Genomic DNA, 17,761 nt, shown 5'->3' with positions numbered 1-17,761 from the left:
TCAGCCGTTAATTGGGGGTGTTAAGTATTCAGTAGCTAAAAAGTAGGAATATTTTAAAAAAACAGCGATTTATTTTTAAATTAATTTTCTATTTAATTAATATACTTATTTTAAATGAAATATTTCAAGTTTCCAGTTTTATAATAAATATATATAAGGTATTTAAAGTATAATTTTAACAATAGCATTTTAATAAACATTATTTAAATTAAATTTTCTTTGTATTAAAACAAGTCTTTAATATATTTTTACATTTCTGTTTTTAGTGGATGTAAACTTGTTAATAATTTCATGATTACTTTTCACTTACTTTTAATTGAGAGAATTACCATGTTTGACAATTTCTAGTGACCCGATGGTAGTTTTAAGTAATTTTTAACTCATATTCTTGAAATCTCTTTCTGAGGACAACATTGTTGGAAATAAAGGTTGGAGTACACAAGCAACTAAGGCCATTTAGAAGGTCAGAATTTTTCATTTACTTTAGTAAGAATTTTATAAACTAAATGGAATTTCCCCGATTTTATTGGCATCAAGAAGCCTTACTTTGTAAGACTCTCAAATGTAAGGTGATGTACATTTCTCCCTAATTAATAATAAAAAAAAACCCCACATCATATCAAGAAGCCCTACAAAATGAGCTGTCTGGTACATTTAAAGAAGTGAAAAGACAAGAGTAGGTAAACAGTATGGATACATGGAGAGCATGCATATAACTTAGACATTCCACATGGTTTCCTTGTATTTTAAATGCCTCAAAGGCAGGGGCCAAAAACTCTACTACTCTGCAGGCTTGTTTTGCAATGAATGTCTCCAAGGTGCTCTGCAATTTTTAATGTGTGTTGTCACATAAATCAAGTTGAGATTGAAACTGCCACGTTAACTTTTGTTTCATAAATAATTTATTTCTCACATAAAAGTTTAAATAAATGAATAACGCATAAATCAATTTAAAAATAGCTTAGTCTTTAACTGTCCATTGAAATCCAGTGCATTGCACTGTCAGTTACTTTAAGAGCCTCTGCTGGCTGAAGAGTCTCACCTCAAAGTCACATTGTCCCTTCCCAGAGCCACAGGTGGGAGATGTTCAGTCACGGAGGTAATCTGTTAGTCTCATCAGGAAAGAAAAGTTCCTGAGTATTTGCACTCGCACGACTGTCCAGGCACACCTGTTGTACTCCTTGGACTCCAGGTACTGCACGAGGTTGAAGTAATACTTCTTCAGGTGAAGAACGGTTGTGTCCCCCATGGTGAAGTTTTGCTCCTGCATTATTTCCTTCTGGATTGGCTCCAGACGATTCATCTGCCCATAGAGTTCCACAAGGAGGTCCTCGATGATGGTCTCAGACCAGCCAGTGTTGGAGAAGTCTCTGGTGAGAATGCCGAAGATGTGCTGGAGCATCTCATACATGACCAATATGGCATCTTCCTTCCGGAACTGCTGTGCTTGCTTCATCTCCTCAGGCATCTGGAAGTCCATCCTGGCCTCGAGGCAATGTTGAGGAGTTGAAGGTAACTGCCACAGGAGTTTCTGACACACTGCAAGGCTCCGCCTTTGTTGGAATTGAAGCAAGCTGTAGCTCCTGGAAAGAGCTGTGGTGGAGAAACACAGCAGGAGAACCATTGGGAGGAGGCAACGGTGGGTCATGGTGAAATCAGGCACAGGGCTACCTGTTCTGCTATTAGGTGCTGAAGCTGAGTCTTCAAGGGTTTGCAAAGTGAATGTCCTTCGTCCTTGAGTGTGGGCTACTTATACAGGATGGCCCTCCATTCTTTCTATTTGAGAGGAATTTCCCACTTTCAGTTCTCCCTTTCAGTTTTCCTGTGTCATTTAAATTATTAGTTGCCTCCAAAACTCTTTTTCTTTAAGCTCCTTGCTATTTTAATTTACATATACCACATGGAAAAAAGATATAGAAACTGAGAATTTCTAATGTTTTTTAAAGTTTCAATGAATTGCTGAATGTTAAAGAAAAATATAAGCCAAATCTTTTGAACTAGATTATTACAGGATTCTTTCATTTCGAAAAGATTTTTCTTTTTCTGTTTTCATATTATGAGATTTGTGGACAGGGGGCCTTGTTTGGAAGAGTTTCTTTTTCATAAGAATTAGGTTTAATTCTCAAATATGCTATTACCAAACAATAATACTTGCAGTTTATGATTTTAAAAAAGATACCTATTTTTTACATCTATAAGAGAATAATGTTAAACTAAGTTGATGAACAATAAATACATGATATATGTATGATTTAAAATAAAAATATGCAGTTTATAATTTTAAAAAAGGCACCTATTTTTTTCAATCTAAAATAGAGTGACGTTCCTAGAGGGGTGGGAAGGGGCAGGAAGGTTCCACAGGGAGGGGATGTATGTATACCTGTGGCTGATTCATGTTGATATATGGCAGAAACCAACACAATATTGTAAAGCAATTATCACTCAATTAAAAATAAATATATTTACATAAAAGAAAAAATAATGTATATAAAAAACAAAACAGAATGATGTTAAACTAAGTTGTCCTGAATTTTTTTGGAGGCCTTAGCCATAAGGAGCAAGACATCACATAACTTTATCAACCTTGTTGTTGTTTTTCAGTCGCTAGGTCGGGTCCAACTTTTTGCGACCCCATGGAAGGCAGAATACCAGCCTTCCCTGTCCTTCAGTACCTCCCGGAGTTTGTTCAAACTCATTATCACTTCATGGTAAATAGATGGGGAAACAATGGAAACAGTGACAGACTTTATTTGCTAGGGCTCCAAAACCAGTGCAGATGGTGACTGCAGCTAGGAAATTAAAAAACTACTTCTTTTTATATGAAGGTGCAATTTAAATTTTTCTGGAGGCCACATCAAGAGAGTAAAAAGAAAAAAGTTAATTTGAACAGTATATTTTCTTTAACAATATATCTAAATGTTATCATTTCAACATAAAACATACAAAACTAGCAATGAGATAGTTACATTCTTCTTTTTCATAGTGCCTTCAAAATACGGTGCATGCTGTTAGTCACAGTACAGCTCAGGCTGGACTAGGCAAGCGCTCAGTTGGCCACATGGGGTTGTCGGCTCCGTGGTGACCAACACAGCTCAAGATGGAGGGAGCAGTAGGAAAACAAGATCAATATTAAAAATCAACCACTTCGTTTTATATGAGCTTAAAGTTGGAAAACAACATTTAAAAATGATACCATTGACAATAACATAAAATGTCTACTACTGAGAAACTGTCATAGCCAGAGGTGCCTAAGAAGACGTGGCAATTAAAGGTAATGGGGCATCCTAAATGACATCCCAGGATAGAAAAAGAACATTAGGTAAAAAACGAAGGAGATCTGGGAATTCCCCGGAGATCTAGTGGTTGGGACTCTATGCTTTCAGGGCAGGAGGCCCGAGTTCCAGCCCTGGTCAGAGAACTAAGATCCCACAAGTCTCACAACCAAAAATAAAATAAATAAAAAGTTGCTACAACCAGAGTGTGTGTGTGGGGGGGCGGGGGGGGGGGGAGGCGTGGGGGAGAGGCATTAAGGAGTTCTTAATAAAGTGTAGACTAGGTAATTTTTAATTAATTAATTTATGACTGGACTGGCTCTTTGTTGCAGCAGGTGGGCTTTCTCTAGTTGGAGCAAGCATGGGCTGATCTCTAGTTGAGGTGCTCAGGCTTCTCACTGTGGAGCTTTCTCTTGCTGCAGAGCACAGACTCTAGGGCACAGGCTCAGTAGTTGGGGTGCACAGGTTTAGTTGCCTCACAGCACATGTAATCCTCCCTGGCCGGGGGTGGAACCCATGTCCCCTGCATTGGCAGGTGGATTCTTAACCACTGGCCCACCAGGGAAGTCCCAGACTTTAATCCTTTTGAATGTAGCATTGACAGGCAAATTACCTTCACTTTTGGCCTCTAAGGACAAGTCTATAATTGAAATTTGATCCAAACTAGATGGCCAGAAACTAATGAAAAATAGAAGCTTTCTCTGTTACATTCAGATTATCTCTTTTTTTCATCTTAATCATCCATAAGGATTAAGCAATTTGCCCAACTAATTCTTCTTCTGAGAAAGCGAAAGACATGTAAGCATGTGATGAGGTGGTCAGCATCAGTGAGAAGGGAATACAGAGTCTACAATAGGGGACTGCCAAGGCCACCTCCTACTGAGACTGACACTGTCATTTAGTGACAAATATTTATCAAATGTTTCTTAACTACTTCATAAACCAAAGAAGAAAATGCTGCCAATTTATTGAACTATTTTTACAATGTCTCTCAATAAACTTTTGCTACTGGCTTGATTATATATTCTTGACATTCTTTTTGAGTTTTTTCCCCAACATATTTATTATTTACTGTTGTTGCAAGAATGAAAGAAACAGTTTTTTCATTACATTTTCTACTTTTTAATGGACTGGGTTTTCCTTGCATTTTCATACACAAACACATAACAAAATAATTTTGGTTTTTAATCTGGCTAACTTTACAAATGCCATATCTAAAAGTATTTGGTTGGATTTTCAAATGTTTAAATAAATGTATATTGTCTGCAAATAAAAATTTTAAAGGATTGAAAACGTCAAGGGTGATGTTCATATAGAGCAACTGCTACTTGGTGTCTAAATTGTAAATTAAAAACATTTTGTAGCATAGTTGAAATATGCATAGCCTATGATCTAGTAACTGCAGCAATCAGCCTGGGAAAAAAAATCAAGTGCATATGCATCAGGATATAAGTAAAGAATACTTATACCAGCACTATTGATAACAGTACCAAACACGAAATGATGTAAAATCCCTTAAAATGGCATAAATAAAGAAGTTGTTGTCTAGGCTTATAATAGGGTTGTTAATAACAAGATGTAAGAAGCACAATAAATGCACAAACATAGTAGTGAGTAAGAGAAACTCAACTCAAAAGAAAACCAACCATTTGTATAAGTGTATACAAATTTTAAAAATGGGCCAACCTAACTGGAGACATTTTGCTTGGCAACCTAGAGAGCTCCTGTGAAGCTTCAGGACCACAATGGAAAGTCTGTCTCCAGCTTGAGGGAAGAGCGTGTCTTCCCACCTTCCAGCTGCGGCCTCGCTCTCGCCCTCTCTCAGCACCTGAGGCTGACTCTGCCCAGGCTGGGGTTGCCCTGTGCTCACAGCCAACAACTCATGGGCCCAGAGCCCCTCCTCAGGCCTCCCACCTGGTGTGGAGAGGGACAATATGCAGAGAGATCTAAGTGCCCCTGGTTGCAGTCTTCTTTCTTCCCTTTTCTCACACCCTGCACATCTTGTCACAGGCCTTGGATAGACTCATTGTGCACTTTTTTTCTAGCTCACTTCAGAATGCAGCTGGAACTAGGTACTCGGCTGAAGGCCTCTCTGCCTAGCTCTCCTAACTCCTCCAGAACATACCCAACCAGAGGATCCCACACTGTGCTCCCCTGTCACTCTCAGAATGCGCCCATCAGAGGGTCGATGGCCCAGGAACAGGCAGGAGCAGCCCAGGCCTTGTTGTCACTGTTTGCTGCCAGGACCCGCTGATGCTGGACACTCAGACCTGCCCTTTCAGAACATGCTCGTCTGCATCAAGCCTGCGTTTACTTCAGATCCCAGGCCGTTCTCTGAAGTGGACGTTAATCCTCAGAATCACTATCAGGGGTGCAGTGAGTCAGGCTACCCCAAGGTTGAGAAAATGGTTAAAAGGACAACACATTGACTGCAGCTGCTGAACAAGCCTCAGAGGCTGCCCTCAGCTGACATGTGAGCAAGTCCCACTGTGTGGGTTCTGGGTTAGTTTCCTGTCTCTGAGGCAGTTTCTGAATCTTCCTTAAAGTGAAACAGCCCAAAGCAAAGCCATCTACATACTCAAATCCGACAAGTGACTTGAGTTTTGTTACATCATCAGAGATTGTGTAACGAAACACAGAAGGCAAAAATAGCAACGAAGTTGATGCAACAAGTGAAAAGGAAAGTAAATGCAAGCTGCCGAAACGGGATTTCAGGATCCAGCCTGGGAATCCCCTCTGGCGTGGCCTCCTGGCTGAGTTGAGTGCACAGAGCAGAGGATCGTCCTGACTGCCTGCCAGATGCCTGTGGCTTCCTGGCTGAAACTCTGAGCTCCTAAACTCCAGGGAAAACAAAGAATCCAGTGAGGGTGGGGGTGAGTCCTTGTAGTAAGCTGGCCTGTGTGCCAGGTAGGAATGTTTCCGTCTAGAACTCTGGGTATTGTTGCAACAGGCTTGGCCTCGTCATCCCAGTGAATGGCTATTTCCCCTCTCACCGAGTGGTGGGGAGCTGCAGGAATCTGTCTCTGAACAGCTCTCTGGAAACTGCCTCATCTTCCTGAGCACAGACCCAGAACATCAGGAAATAATCTTCTAACCAGATTCAAACCCAAGGCGTTAATACGTAAGGATTACTTAGGAAGTGTCTGGTACCATTGTGAGCATGTGCTATAAATTAAGGCAATTAATCTTACCACACTTTCAAGATAAGCCTTTATGATTATCTTAGTTTTGCATTTAAGACATAATGCAGCAATTTATAACTAGGCAATCTATTTTTATGTATAAATGAAAAATCTCAAAGATCTATTTGCAAGGAAATATAAATAAATGAGAAACTGAAGTATATGAAAAATGGATATTTATGTGATATACATTAGTATGTCCATATGTATAGATTTATTAACTACATATAAAAATGTCTGGAAGGATACCCATTAAATTGTTAACAGTATAGGATTAGGATGCATCCTCCAAGAAGTCAAGGGTATGCATTCCTTTGTATGAGTTATTTAAAAGTTTAGCGATGATGTGTGTTTAATATATATAAATAAGCTTAAGAAACCCTTTTACTTCTTTAGAGTCACATGGCAGCTACCAGGTCTCACATCTCTTAGCTGTCTCTGCAATCCCCAGGCTGCCTTTTTCTTCTTGCCTCCATTTGAACAATTTAGGAAGACTCTCTTCTCAGGAGTGGCTAAGTGTAGAAAACTTACTCTCCCTTCCACATCCTACTCCAGGATCCTACATTCCACATATGCAGATTGACGGCCTATGATGTATGTGCTGCTGCTGCTAAGTCGCTTCAGTCATGTCCGACTCCGTGCAACCCCAAAGACCGCAGCCCACCAGGCTCCCGCGTAGCTGGGATTCTCCGGGCAAGAGTACTAGAGTGGGTTGCCATTTCCTTCTCCAATGTATAAAAATGAAAAGTGAAAGTGAAGTCGCTCAGTGGTGTCCGACTCTTAGCGACCCCAAGGACTGCACCTACCAGGCTCCCCCATTACTGGGATTCTCCAGGCAAGAGTCCTGGAGTGGGTCGCCAGTGCCTTCTCCGCATGATGTATGTGGTTCTCCACTAATCCTTGAAGGAGATCCGATTCTTACAGGCCCCAAGCAGGAAACTATGTCCATGACCTGGGCTTTTCTCCACTCATCTCCCTCCCACCTCTGATCTATGTCTCAAGAATCACATTCAATCCCTCCTCACATTGTCCATTGTTCTTTCTATGACCCAGGGTGGGTAACCCCATTCCCTTTTTATTCAGGTGACTTCAGTATAGGTTTATCTTGTAGGATCAGGCTTTGGGTTAGATTTTATTCAAAGATATGTGCAAGTCAATTTGTTTTTTCAAATAACTTTTATTTTCTCAAGTGAAAAACAAGAGTAGTCATAAAAAATATAGTACAAAGCAAATATCTTATGAATGATAAAGATTTAAATGCTATGAACAGAGTAAATATTTCCAATAATTTAGATAAATAAATAAATATTACAACTTTTTAAGATATGAAAAATGAGTTCTTAAATCTGTTTTAAACAGTTATGGTAACAAAATATTTAACATACATTTAAATAATCCCACATATTAGCTATTACTTATATGTCATCTGACACAAAACTAGAGTTAAAGGTTGCACTTTGAGTCTTAGAAAATAGCCATTTAGTTGACGAGATGAACCGTTTTCACATTCAACACCTTCTTTATTTCCTGAGTTTTCCAATGAGCTCATTGGCAAAGACCAAGCACCTTCTGATTTCCACGCTGACAACCTCCCAGGCACAGTGGCTGTATTCTTTCTCTTTGAGATACACACTGATTCGCTGGAAGTAACTCTTCACAGCCAATCTGGAGTTCTCACTCCCTAGAGGTGACTGTTCCAGTGTCCTTCCCTCCCTCAGACACGTGTCCAGGTCCTCCAACTGCTGATCAAGTCCCACGAGGAATCTGTCCAGGAGGCTCTCGTCCCGACCTGCAGAAGAGCCCGTGGTGCTGAAGAGCTGGAAGGTCTGCTGGAGCAACTCGTGTACAACAGCTGTGGCTTCTGTCTCCTCAAGCCTGGTCCCATGCACCAGGGTCTGAGGAAATCTGAAGTCAGTCCTGTCCCTCAGACAGGACACAATGGGCACTCTCTCCATCTGACTCCAACGTGTGAAACTTTCCAGATTGCCGTGGCTCGCAGGCAGCTCACAGCCCAGGGAGCACGTGGGGCTGGAGCAGAGCATCACCAGGGCCAGCAGCACAGTGATGGGGAGGGCCATTGGGATGCTGGGGGCTCGCAGGACTGCCTGCAGGGGAGGTCTAGGCAAGTTCTGAGGGCTTGGGGTGATGGGTGGCTCTTAAAGAGTGAGTAGAGAAACTTTCATTTTCTGGGTTTTTCCAGTTTGCCCTTTCCTTTCTTTTTCTACTCTTTGTAATGAAATCAATACAAGCGATAATTTTTGCCATGAGTGCGTACGTGGGGGACATCAAATCATGCGTGCCACTGTGGTTGATAGCTACACAGCCGTATGTTATGCTTCTCACACCTTCTTAGTTGTTCCTGGGAGAAGAGTCTCGTCAATGTCAGAGAAAGACGAAATATTCATACAAAACGTGGCTTTTCCAGGTCACCAAGAAATGCTCAGTACGAAAAGAGCTTATGAGAGAAGCTTTTGATTTTTCTCATTTTTTCCTATTTTACCCTTTTCTCCCTTCTTTAAAAAATTTCAGTTGTGATTGTACCTTTACGATATCACCTGAGTAGGCCTTAAGCTCCCTGGAGACATTATAGGGAACAATATCACTGATATCATTTGTTTAAAATGAGTTATTTTGCAACTATAATTCACAAGGCACTTTTTAAGGTGCTGGTTGTCCTAAAACATTCATGTTTGCCTGGGTTTATTTCTCTTTCGCCTCTACCACTATGATATTTCACAGGATCCTTTGCTTCAGTCTTTGTGAGATAATACAGATAATCTCATCTCCTTAAATATTTCCCTGGGAAGTGATAATCTACCATACACTCAGGGATACTGAGGTTGCAATTACATTCAATCCTTGTAATGGCATGTCTTTACCAATTCTATAAGGTACAGATAATTTGTAATTATATTAATGACAGAAATTTTTACATGCAAGCTCTCAGCAAAGTGTTTTTAATAAACATGACAGTCGTCTTCACACCTTCCTTATGAGATAATTACTCTAATTATTGACATGTTTGCAAATAAGGAAACTGAAAACTCAGAGAGAGTACTTAACTTGCTAACAGTCAGGATTAACTGCATAAGTGGTACTTGAGCACTCTACTCTTCAGCCTCCACTTGATTCCTCATTAACCTTAAGCATTCTCCTTTAGCTACATTGTGCACAGTTGTAATTAAGTAATGCATCTAATTATGTAACATTTGACCGCCCTGATAGATCGTAAGCTCCCTAAAGGCAGTAATGGCACATGTGGGGAATCCAGGAAGGTGTCTGTCCCAGAGAAAGTGCACAGAGCGGTCTCTGTCCCAATGTTGTTGGTCACTAAGGCATGTCCAACCTGTCATCTATCTCTCAGAGTTTGCTAAAATTCATGTTCATTGAGTCGATCCAATGCAATCGAATCATCTCATCCTCTGTTGTCCCCTTCTTGTCCTGCCCTCAATCTTTCCCAGCATCAGGGTCTTTTCCAGAGAGTGGGCTCTTCCCATCAGGCGGCCCAAGTATCAGAGCTTCAGCTCTGTCCCAGGAGTAGTTCTAAGAGAACTATACACACCAAAGTTTGAGTAGACCTAGTATTTGACGGCAATGGCACCCCACTCCAGTATTCTTGCCTGGAAAATCCCATGGATGGAGGAGCCTGGTAGGCTGCAGTCCATGGGGTCTCTAAGAGTCGGACACGACTGAGCGACTTCACTTTCACTTTTCACTTTAATGCATTGGACAAGGAAATGGCAACCCACTCCAGTGTTCTTGCCTGAGAATCCCAGGGACGGGGAGCCTGGTGGGCTGCCGTCTCTGGGGTTGCACAGAGTCGGACACGACTGAAGCGTGCAGTAGTAGCAGCAGCAGTAGCAGTATTTGAAGACTGTTTCAGAAAATGATAATCTTCTGAAAACAAAGATAGTAAGAGTAAATCTAAATGGATTTTTTAACTTTCTGGATAATTTCTCAAAATATTATCTCAGGTAGAAACAGAGACTCTCAGAGTTGTTGTGTAGTTGCCAAAATTGGCCAGGCTCCTCTGTAGATCTCAACAAAACACCACTTGAAATATAGGATTGGAACTTATCAGGTGCAAAGGGAACTGTGTACTCAGCTGTCATCTACTGACTGTCATGTCCCTGGAATGAGCGAATGGCACTTTTGTGACAATGACGAATAGGAACTGGAAAGGAAGACCTTACTAAGTCTTCCTCTAAAATAGGAAGCACATTGTCAGAGCAGACAGCTCGGTCCGGTGCATGAGACAGTGGACATGGGGGCAAGACTCCTGGGTTGATGTCACAGCTGCAGCCTGCACTGCCTGTGTGACCTTCGGCACTACGGTTGTCTCCTCTTATATGGAACTGATAATCATATAAGTTTCTCTGGATTTTTCTGAAGATTGTAGGACGTAACGTACTTCTGACAATGCTTGGACACATAAGATTTCAGTATCTGTTAACTGTTCCCACGAGGCAGAAAATTCACACATCCAACTATGGAAACTGGATAGAATTTCCCTGAGATGACCTGCTTCCCTTCCCTTAATGCTCAGCTTACTGGTCAACATTATAACATCTAATCTCATCTCTTGCGTGAACATGATGTGCTGTCCAAACACTACATCTAGTAGCTTCCAGCTAACAGCTGACCCCTCACACATGAATAAAATGACCGTCCAGTCTGTACCCCTGTCTCTTTTCAGGGTGAGTTAATAGGTTTACATCCTCAGAATCCATTAACATCCACGAAGAGTGAGAAATGTAAACAGACAAATAAAGATAAATAAGTAGACACTGGGAGTTAGCAAAGCCGTCCACTATCCTTTTAGGTAACACTGTGCCTAAGAGCCTGCTACCCTCCCCTGGCTCTGTCTGCAGCTAAACTATTTCACATAAGCTGGTCTGAAATCTGTCACTCTGTAGAGCTCTTCATCCCTGTTTGTGTAGTTAAGTGACATTTGTCATTTGGACAGAGAAGTCACTACAGTTTACTCATTACATCATTTACTTTACCTTTGTGGGTTACGTCTTCATTCACTGCTTACTTTTACTTTCTAGGAATGTTCAATGAGTGGAAAGTTTTGATCTCTTGAAAAATCGCTGAGGAAATACATTAACTGTTCTATTCATTTACATTTTCTGTTCCTGTTTTTGCCATAAACCTCAAAGTGGAAATTGAAAAGATTGTAGGAGCATTAGCACAGCTTTTACAAACTGAAATACAAATGTCAAAGAAGAGATAGCAATATGAAAACTGTATAAAAGGAGCTAATAAAAAAGTGGGATGCTTGGACATGGCAAGGACAAGGGCCTGGGATAAAAAAGGCACATTCTAACCACTTGAACACTTGGACAGGAGCGGTGGTTACACTTTACTTTCATGAGAGTGACTTTGGAGGATTCATCATCTTGGTTATAGGCTTAGTTTGTAACCAGGAAGGGTTAATTTTGAATTTACACTGGATCTGCTTCTGTGACTTCAATTGTTTTTGTCCCAGAAATTCACATTTGGGAAGGCCAGAATCACAGATCGATATGACATCTTTGTTTGTTGACATGACATGAGATATTCCATTTCACACCACCCATGAAATGACTATCAGGAAGTGCAACTAACACATTTGCCTACCTGAGGCTTGCTGGCTGTTCTGGGAGATATTTTCAGGAATTAAACGTCCTTTACTTTGTTTCCTCACCTCCTCCCATGTCTGATTCATAAAAGAGTCTGGTACCCAGGACCCCCACAAGATGGTTATTTTGAGGCACTAGCCTTTCCTCTTCTCAGTCAGCCAGTTCCCGAATAAAGCCCTTTCCTGCTCCCAACACCTCGTCTTGGATTCATTGATTTACCCAGCTGCAAGCAGAGCAACTTGGACTCTGTAACAAGCTCAGCATTTGGATTGGCACATAATAAATGTTTAGTAATTTCCTCAATTATGGAGAGTAAATACAACCAAAATTGACAAATTAAAAGTTCTGCTGAGGAGAATAAGGTGAGATCCATGCATATAAAGCTCAGATATTTTTCACGTCTGATCAAGTCTTTCAAGAGGAATATGCAGAGGCAGCAAAAGAAGATTTGAAAAAGAAGTCTAACAAAGTTTCCTTAAAAGTTGATCTTAGCATCAGGAAGAAAGATCCAATACCTCTTAATATATCATTAGTTCCAAGTTACTGACATAATAAGCATTCCATGGAATTAGAACATCTACGTTTTTAATGAATACATTTTACTTCAATGTAAGGATACAGAAGAGCAGAAACTCATGACAGATTTCCAGGCTCTTGAACTGAAAGGCAAGCCCAAAATGAGGTAGTACATGTATCTGGGTAAACTCAGGATATGAACATTTTGGACTTAATATTTAAGAGGCACACAACAGAAGATCCTTAGATGAAATGAAGATGAAACAAAGCTCACAAACGCTCATCTCAATCGGAATGCTTCCTTGAGGAATTGACCAATGGTTCTTTATCTCCTCAATGATGATACTGATGATGCTTGTCTCCAACCCCATCTCTTCCTCTGAATCCATGAACTGCCTCAGAGCCTTGACTTGGAAAAGCAGGAGACCTTCACATTTGCATCAAATAAACACAATCTCTCTCTTTCCTGTCTGGGCTACAGGAAAGACTTCAGATTCCCTCAGGAGCAGGTGAGTGGCAGCCAGCTCCAGAGGCCCAGGCCTTCTCTGTGCTCCACGAGATGCTCCAGCAGAGCTTCAACCTCTTCCACACAGAGTGCTCCTCTGCTGCCTGGGACACAACCCTCCTGGAGCATCTCCACACTGGACTCCATCAGCAGCTGGACGACCTTGACGCCTGCCTGGGGCAGGTGATGGAAGAGGAAGACCCTGCCCTGGGAAGGACGGGCCCCACACTGGCCGTGAAGAGGTACTTCCAGGGCATCCATGTCTACCTGAAAGAGAACGAACACAGTGACTGGGGCTGGGAAACTGTCAGAGTGGAAATCATGAGGCGCTTTCTGTGTTAACTGGTTCCTAAGAAAACTCAGGAGTAAGAAGGAACCTGATTCTCAGTGACTCGTGTCCTAGCTCAGACTTTCATTTTCAGTCATTTCCAAAACTCTGATTTCTGCCTTAGCTATGAAATAGTTTGAGTGACATTTGATATTGGCATTAATATTGAGAATATCAATATCCATCTGCTTTTAGAATTAAAGGAAATATATCTGATGCCCTGTGGCTGAATGTTATGGAATAACATGTTTTTCTATGAATGTACCTCATTTATTGGAGAAGGGGACCGACAGAGGATGAGATGGCTGGATGGCATCACTGACTCAATGGACGTGAGTCTGAGTGAACTTCGGGAGTTGGTGATGGACAGGGAGGCCTGGCATGCTGCGATTCATGGGATTGCAAAGAGTCGGTCACGACTGAGCGACTGAACTGAACTGACTGAACTCATTTATTTATATTAATTTATTTACTTTTATGGTACTTGCATTTATGTTATATTTATTACATGCACGCATGCCATTCATGCTAAGTCACTTCAGTCGTGTCCGACTCTATGCGATCCTATGGACAGCAGCCCCCCAGGCTCCTCTGTCCACAGGATTCTTGAGGCAAGAATACTGGAGTGGGTTGCCATTTCCTTCTCCAATTTATTCCATAAGAATATAGAATTTTCTTTAATACAAACGTACCTTTTATTTACTCATGAAATGTATTTGAAGACACGTTTCTTCCTCTTCCTTTTGAATCTTTTCCCAGAGGCCTAATGCTGTAAAACTACATATAGAAAGATGTTGTGCAGTGTGTTCCTTTATTTGCTGGCCTTGTGGAGAGTCTTCAGTATGAGACTCAGAGGCCCTGACCTTACAAAGCTCACACTGGAGCAAGGACATTTCCATGAAAGAAGTAGTTATAAGATAATTAGGTATTTACATTTGGGCCCTGGGCTACACAGAAGTATCAGATGTTGATGGCAGTGAGTATCCTGGGAAGCTCATTTAGACCACCTTTAAATGACTTAGCAGCAGCAGCAGCAGCAGCAGCAGTCTCCCCAGGGAAGTAATCCGAAGTATGAGACTTGAAGAATGAGTATGAATTTGTTAAGTAACTCATGAAGAGCAAAATTTCCCAGAATAATAAAAAAAAAAACTAATAATACAAAACAAAGCATAGCATATAGTGTCCCTGCACAGGAATGGTTCTGGTACTTTTAGAGACGTGAACAAGACCGAGTCGGTAGACTGTATTCATGCATGTAGGGGCTATCATGGCATGACCCTGGAGATATGGAAAAGGGCCCAGTGATAGACTTTTGAATGGTGTTAGATTTGATCTTAAGAACCAAGGAAATTACTTGTGAATTTAAAGCTACAGAGCCACTCGGACCAAAGCAGATGCAGGGAAATTCATGAAACCAGCAGTTCTCAAAGTGTGGTCTGTGGGCCCCTGCAGATCCCCAGGACACTCTACAGGGATTCATGAGGAAAAATAATTCCTATAGTGATATCAAGATCTTATCTGTCTTTTCCACCACAGTAACAACTTCTGCTGGTGGTGCAAATACAGGGCTGGGCAAGACTACAGAGCTGCAGTGTGGATCTGAGCAGGGGCACCTCAGTGCCTAGTCATTGTCATGCTTTTACGTATCATATACTTGAAGTTCGAAAAAAGGACAGTTTCACGTAAGAAGATCCTTAGTGAAACAGCAAGATGAGGAATTTTATGAAATCTTAACTTTGGAGTACACATTTAAAAATATTCTCCGTTGTAGTCTTTTTAACATATTGTGTGACAGGCACGTCTGCTGCATGCCTGGTGATTGTTCTGAGAAGCACCTGGATGATGATTATGTGAGTTATAAGCTAGACTACCACTCTCTTGAGAAGAGCAAGCTTTACTCCACAGAATGACAGTCAAATCATGGTCACTCAGAAGTGCGCATTTGACAGATACTTTCTTATACTATTTCTATTAATGTTATATGAATATTCTTGTTGACTTTAATGAATGAGGCCAATCTATTTTCTATTCATGTCTCCAGGATATGAATTCATCGCAGTGTGTATCTTTGCTTCTGAAAATTTGACACGTAGTGATTTAATTTCCATTACTTACAAAATTGCTAATTCTATGGTTTAATTTTGACCTGACATAATTTATCAGGATGATGTTACATCTTTAAATGAAGCTTTAAAATAATATTAAAATTAATTGTAGGCATTGTGATCTGGGCACACAACTTAAAACAATATTTTTCCCCTGGAGGAATTATGGATATTTTCTGTGAAGTCTAATGTATGATAATTTTCATGGATGGTTTATAGATATTTGAAACAAGTTATATTTCCTATTGTAGGTTAAGGGCCCAAGAGTGTTAATTGCTAATTTCCTCCTCTAAATGATAGTTTCCATTCTTCTCTTTACTACTTTATATATGGTGTTTTACAGACTAGAAGCATTGTACTGTGGAGAAGGTACTGGCACCCCACTCCAGTACTCTTGCCTGGAAAATCCCATGGACAGAGGAGTCTAGTAGGCTGCAGTCCATGGGGTCAGTAAGAGTAGTGTCACTTTCCCTTTTCCCTTTCATGCATTGGACAAGGAAATGGCAATCCACTCCAGTGTTCTTGCCTAGAGAATCCCTGGGACAGAGGAGCCTGGTGGGCTGCGGTCTATGGGGTCGCACAGAGTTGGACACGACTGAAGCGACTTAGCAGCAGCAGCAGCAGCAGCAGCATTCTACTGGGCTTCCCAGGTGGAGCTAATGGTAGAGAACCTGCCTGCCAATTCAAGAGACAAGAGGAGACACCAGTTTGATGCCTGGTCAGGAAGATCCCCTGGAGGAGGGCATGGCAACCCACTCCAGTATTCTTGCCTGGAGAATCCCATGGACAGAAGAGCCTGGCAGCCTATGGTCCACAGAGTCACAGAGAGTCAGACACGACTGAAGCAACTAGGCTCCCAAGCACAGCATTGAGGTAAAACTTCAGTGCTCCAGTGTTTCTGTTCACATTGCTATGTAACGTTATATTTTTCACTCATTGTTTTATACTATTTGAAATTTAGCTCAAGCAGTTTTAAAATTTAATTATAGATTCAATGTGTTTCCTATGTATATTGAACATCTTTCTCACGAAGAATAATTTCTCTCGTGTTTGTTTCTGGAATTCTCAAGTGTATGAATATTGATATGAATGACAAAGATCTCATTGATGTTAACATTGCCACCTCTAATTATTTCCTACATTGTATTTTCGGGCTGTGTATTGTCCCCCTTCTGTGTTGCCCCTGTTTTGGTATTAAGTATTTAGTATTATTGCCATATTCAGACATAAATTGAAGAAAGTAGGGAAAACCACTAGACCATTCAGGTATGACCTAAATCAAATTTCTTATGATTATATAGTGGAAGTGAGAAATAGATTTAAGAGCCTAGATCTGATAGATAGAATGCCTGATGAACTATGGAATGAGATTCGTGACATTGTACAGGAGACAGGGATGAAGACCATTCCCATAGAAAAGAAATGCAAAAAAGCAAAAAGGCTGTCTGGGGAGGCCTTACAAATAGCTGTGAAAAGAAGAGAAGTGAAAAGCAAAGGAGAAAAGGAAAGATATTCCCATCTGAATGCAGAGTTCCAAAGAATAGCAAGAGTGATAAGAAAGCCTTCCTCAGCGATCAATGCAAAGAAATAGAGGAAAACAACAGAATGGGAAAGACTAGGGATCTCTTCAAGAAAATTAGAGATACCAAGGGAACATTTCATGCAAAGACGGGCCCAATAAAGGACAGAAATGGTACGGACCTAACAGAAGCAGAAGATATTAAGAAGAGGGGGCAAGAATACACAGAAGAACTGTACAAAAAAGATCTTCACGACCCAGATAATCACGATGGGGTGATCACTCACCTAGAGCCAGACATCCTGGAATGTGAAATAATGTGACCTTAGAAAGCATTACTATGAACAAACCTAGTGGAGGTGATGGAATTCCAGTTGAGCTATTCCAAATCCTGAAAGATGATGCTGTGAAAGTGCTGCACTCAATATGCCAGCAAATTTGGAAAACTCAGCAGTGGCCACAGGACTGGAAAAGGTCAGTTTTCATTCCAATCCCAAACAAAGGCAATGCCAAAGAATGCTCAAACTACCACACAATTGCATTCATCTCACATGCTAGTAAAGTAATACTCAAAATTCTCCAAGCCAGGCTTTAGCAATATGTGAACCGTGAACTTTCTGATGTTGAAGCTGCTTTTAGAAAAGGCAGAGGAACCAGAGATCAAATTGCCAACATCCGCTGGATCATGGAAAAAGCAAGAGAGTTCCAGA

At 41.0% G+C, this 17,761-nt stretch overlaps 3 protein-coding genes across 3 annotated transcripts; 1 reads left to right on the top strand and 2 right to left on the bottom strand.

Annotated features, from left to right (window-relative positions):
• Positions 1–235: 235 nt before the first annotated feature.
• Positions 236–1,925, bottom strand: LOC133252542 (interferon beta-3-like). Its single transcript, XM_061425182.1, has one exon. The coding sequence runs from the start codon at positions 1,646–1,648 to the stop codon at positions 1,088–1,090; it is 561 nt and encodes a 186-aa protein (XP_061281166.1). The 5' UTR covers positions 1,649–1,925; the 3' UTR covers positions 236–1,087.
• A 5,938-nt stretch (positions 1,926–7,863) lies between these two features.
• Positions 7,864–10,158, bottom strand: LOC133253394 (interferon alpha-2-like). Its single transcript, XM_061427037.1, has one exon. The coding sequence runs from the start codon at positions 8,530–8,532 to the stop codon at positions 7,975–7,977; it is 558 nt and encodes a 185-aa protein (XP_061283021.1). The 5' UTR covers positions 8,533–10,158; the 3' UTR covers positions 7,864–7,974.
• Positions 10,159–12,896: 2,738 nt separating this feature from the next.
• LOC133253393 (interferon omega-1-like) lies at positions 12,897–13,887 on the top strand. Its single transcript, XM_061427036.1, has one exon. The coding sequence runs from the start codon at positions 13,154–13,156 to the stop codon at positions 13,439–13,441; it is 288 nt and encodes a 95-aa protein (XP_061283020.1). The 5' UTR covers positions 12,897–13,153; the 3' UTR covers positions 13,442–13,887.
• The last annotated feature ends 3,874 nt before the right edge of the window (positions 13,888–17,761 follow it).

This window comes from Bos javanicus, chromosome 8 (genome assembly GCF_032452875.1).
Source record: "Bos javanicus breed banteng chromosome 8, ARS-OSU_banteng_1.0, whole genome shotgun sequence".
Lineage (NCBI taxonomy): Eukaryota > Metazoa > Chordata > Mammalia > Artiodactyla > Bovidae > Bos > Bos javanicus.
The sequence above is the reverse complement of the archived record's forward strand: the minus strand, read 5'-3'. Positions and strand labels throughout refer to the sequence as shown.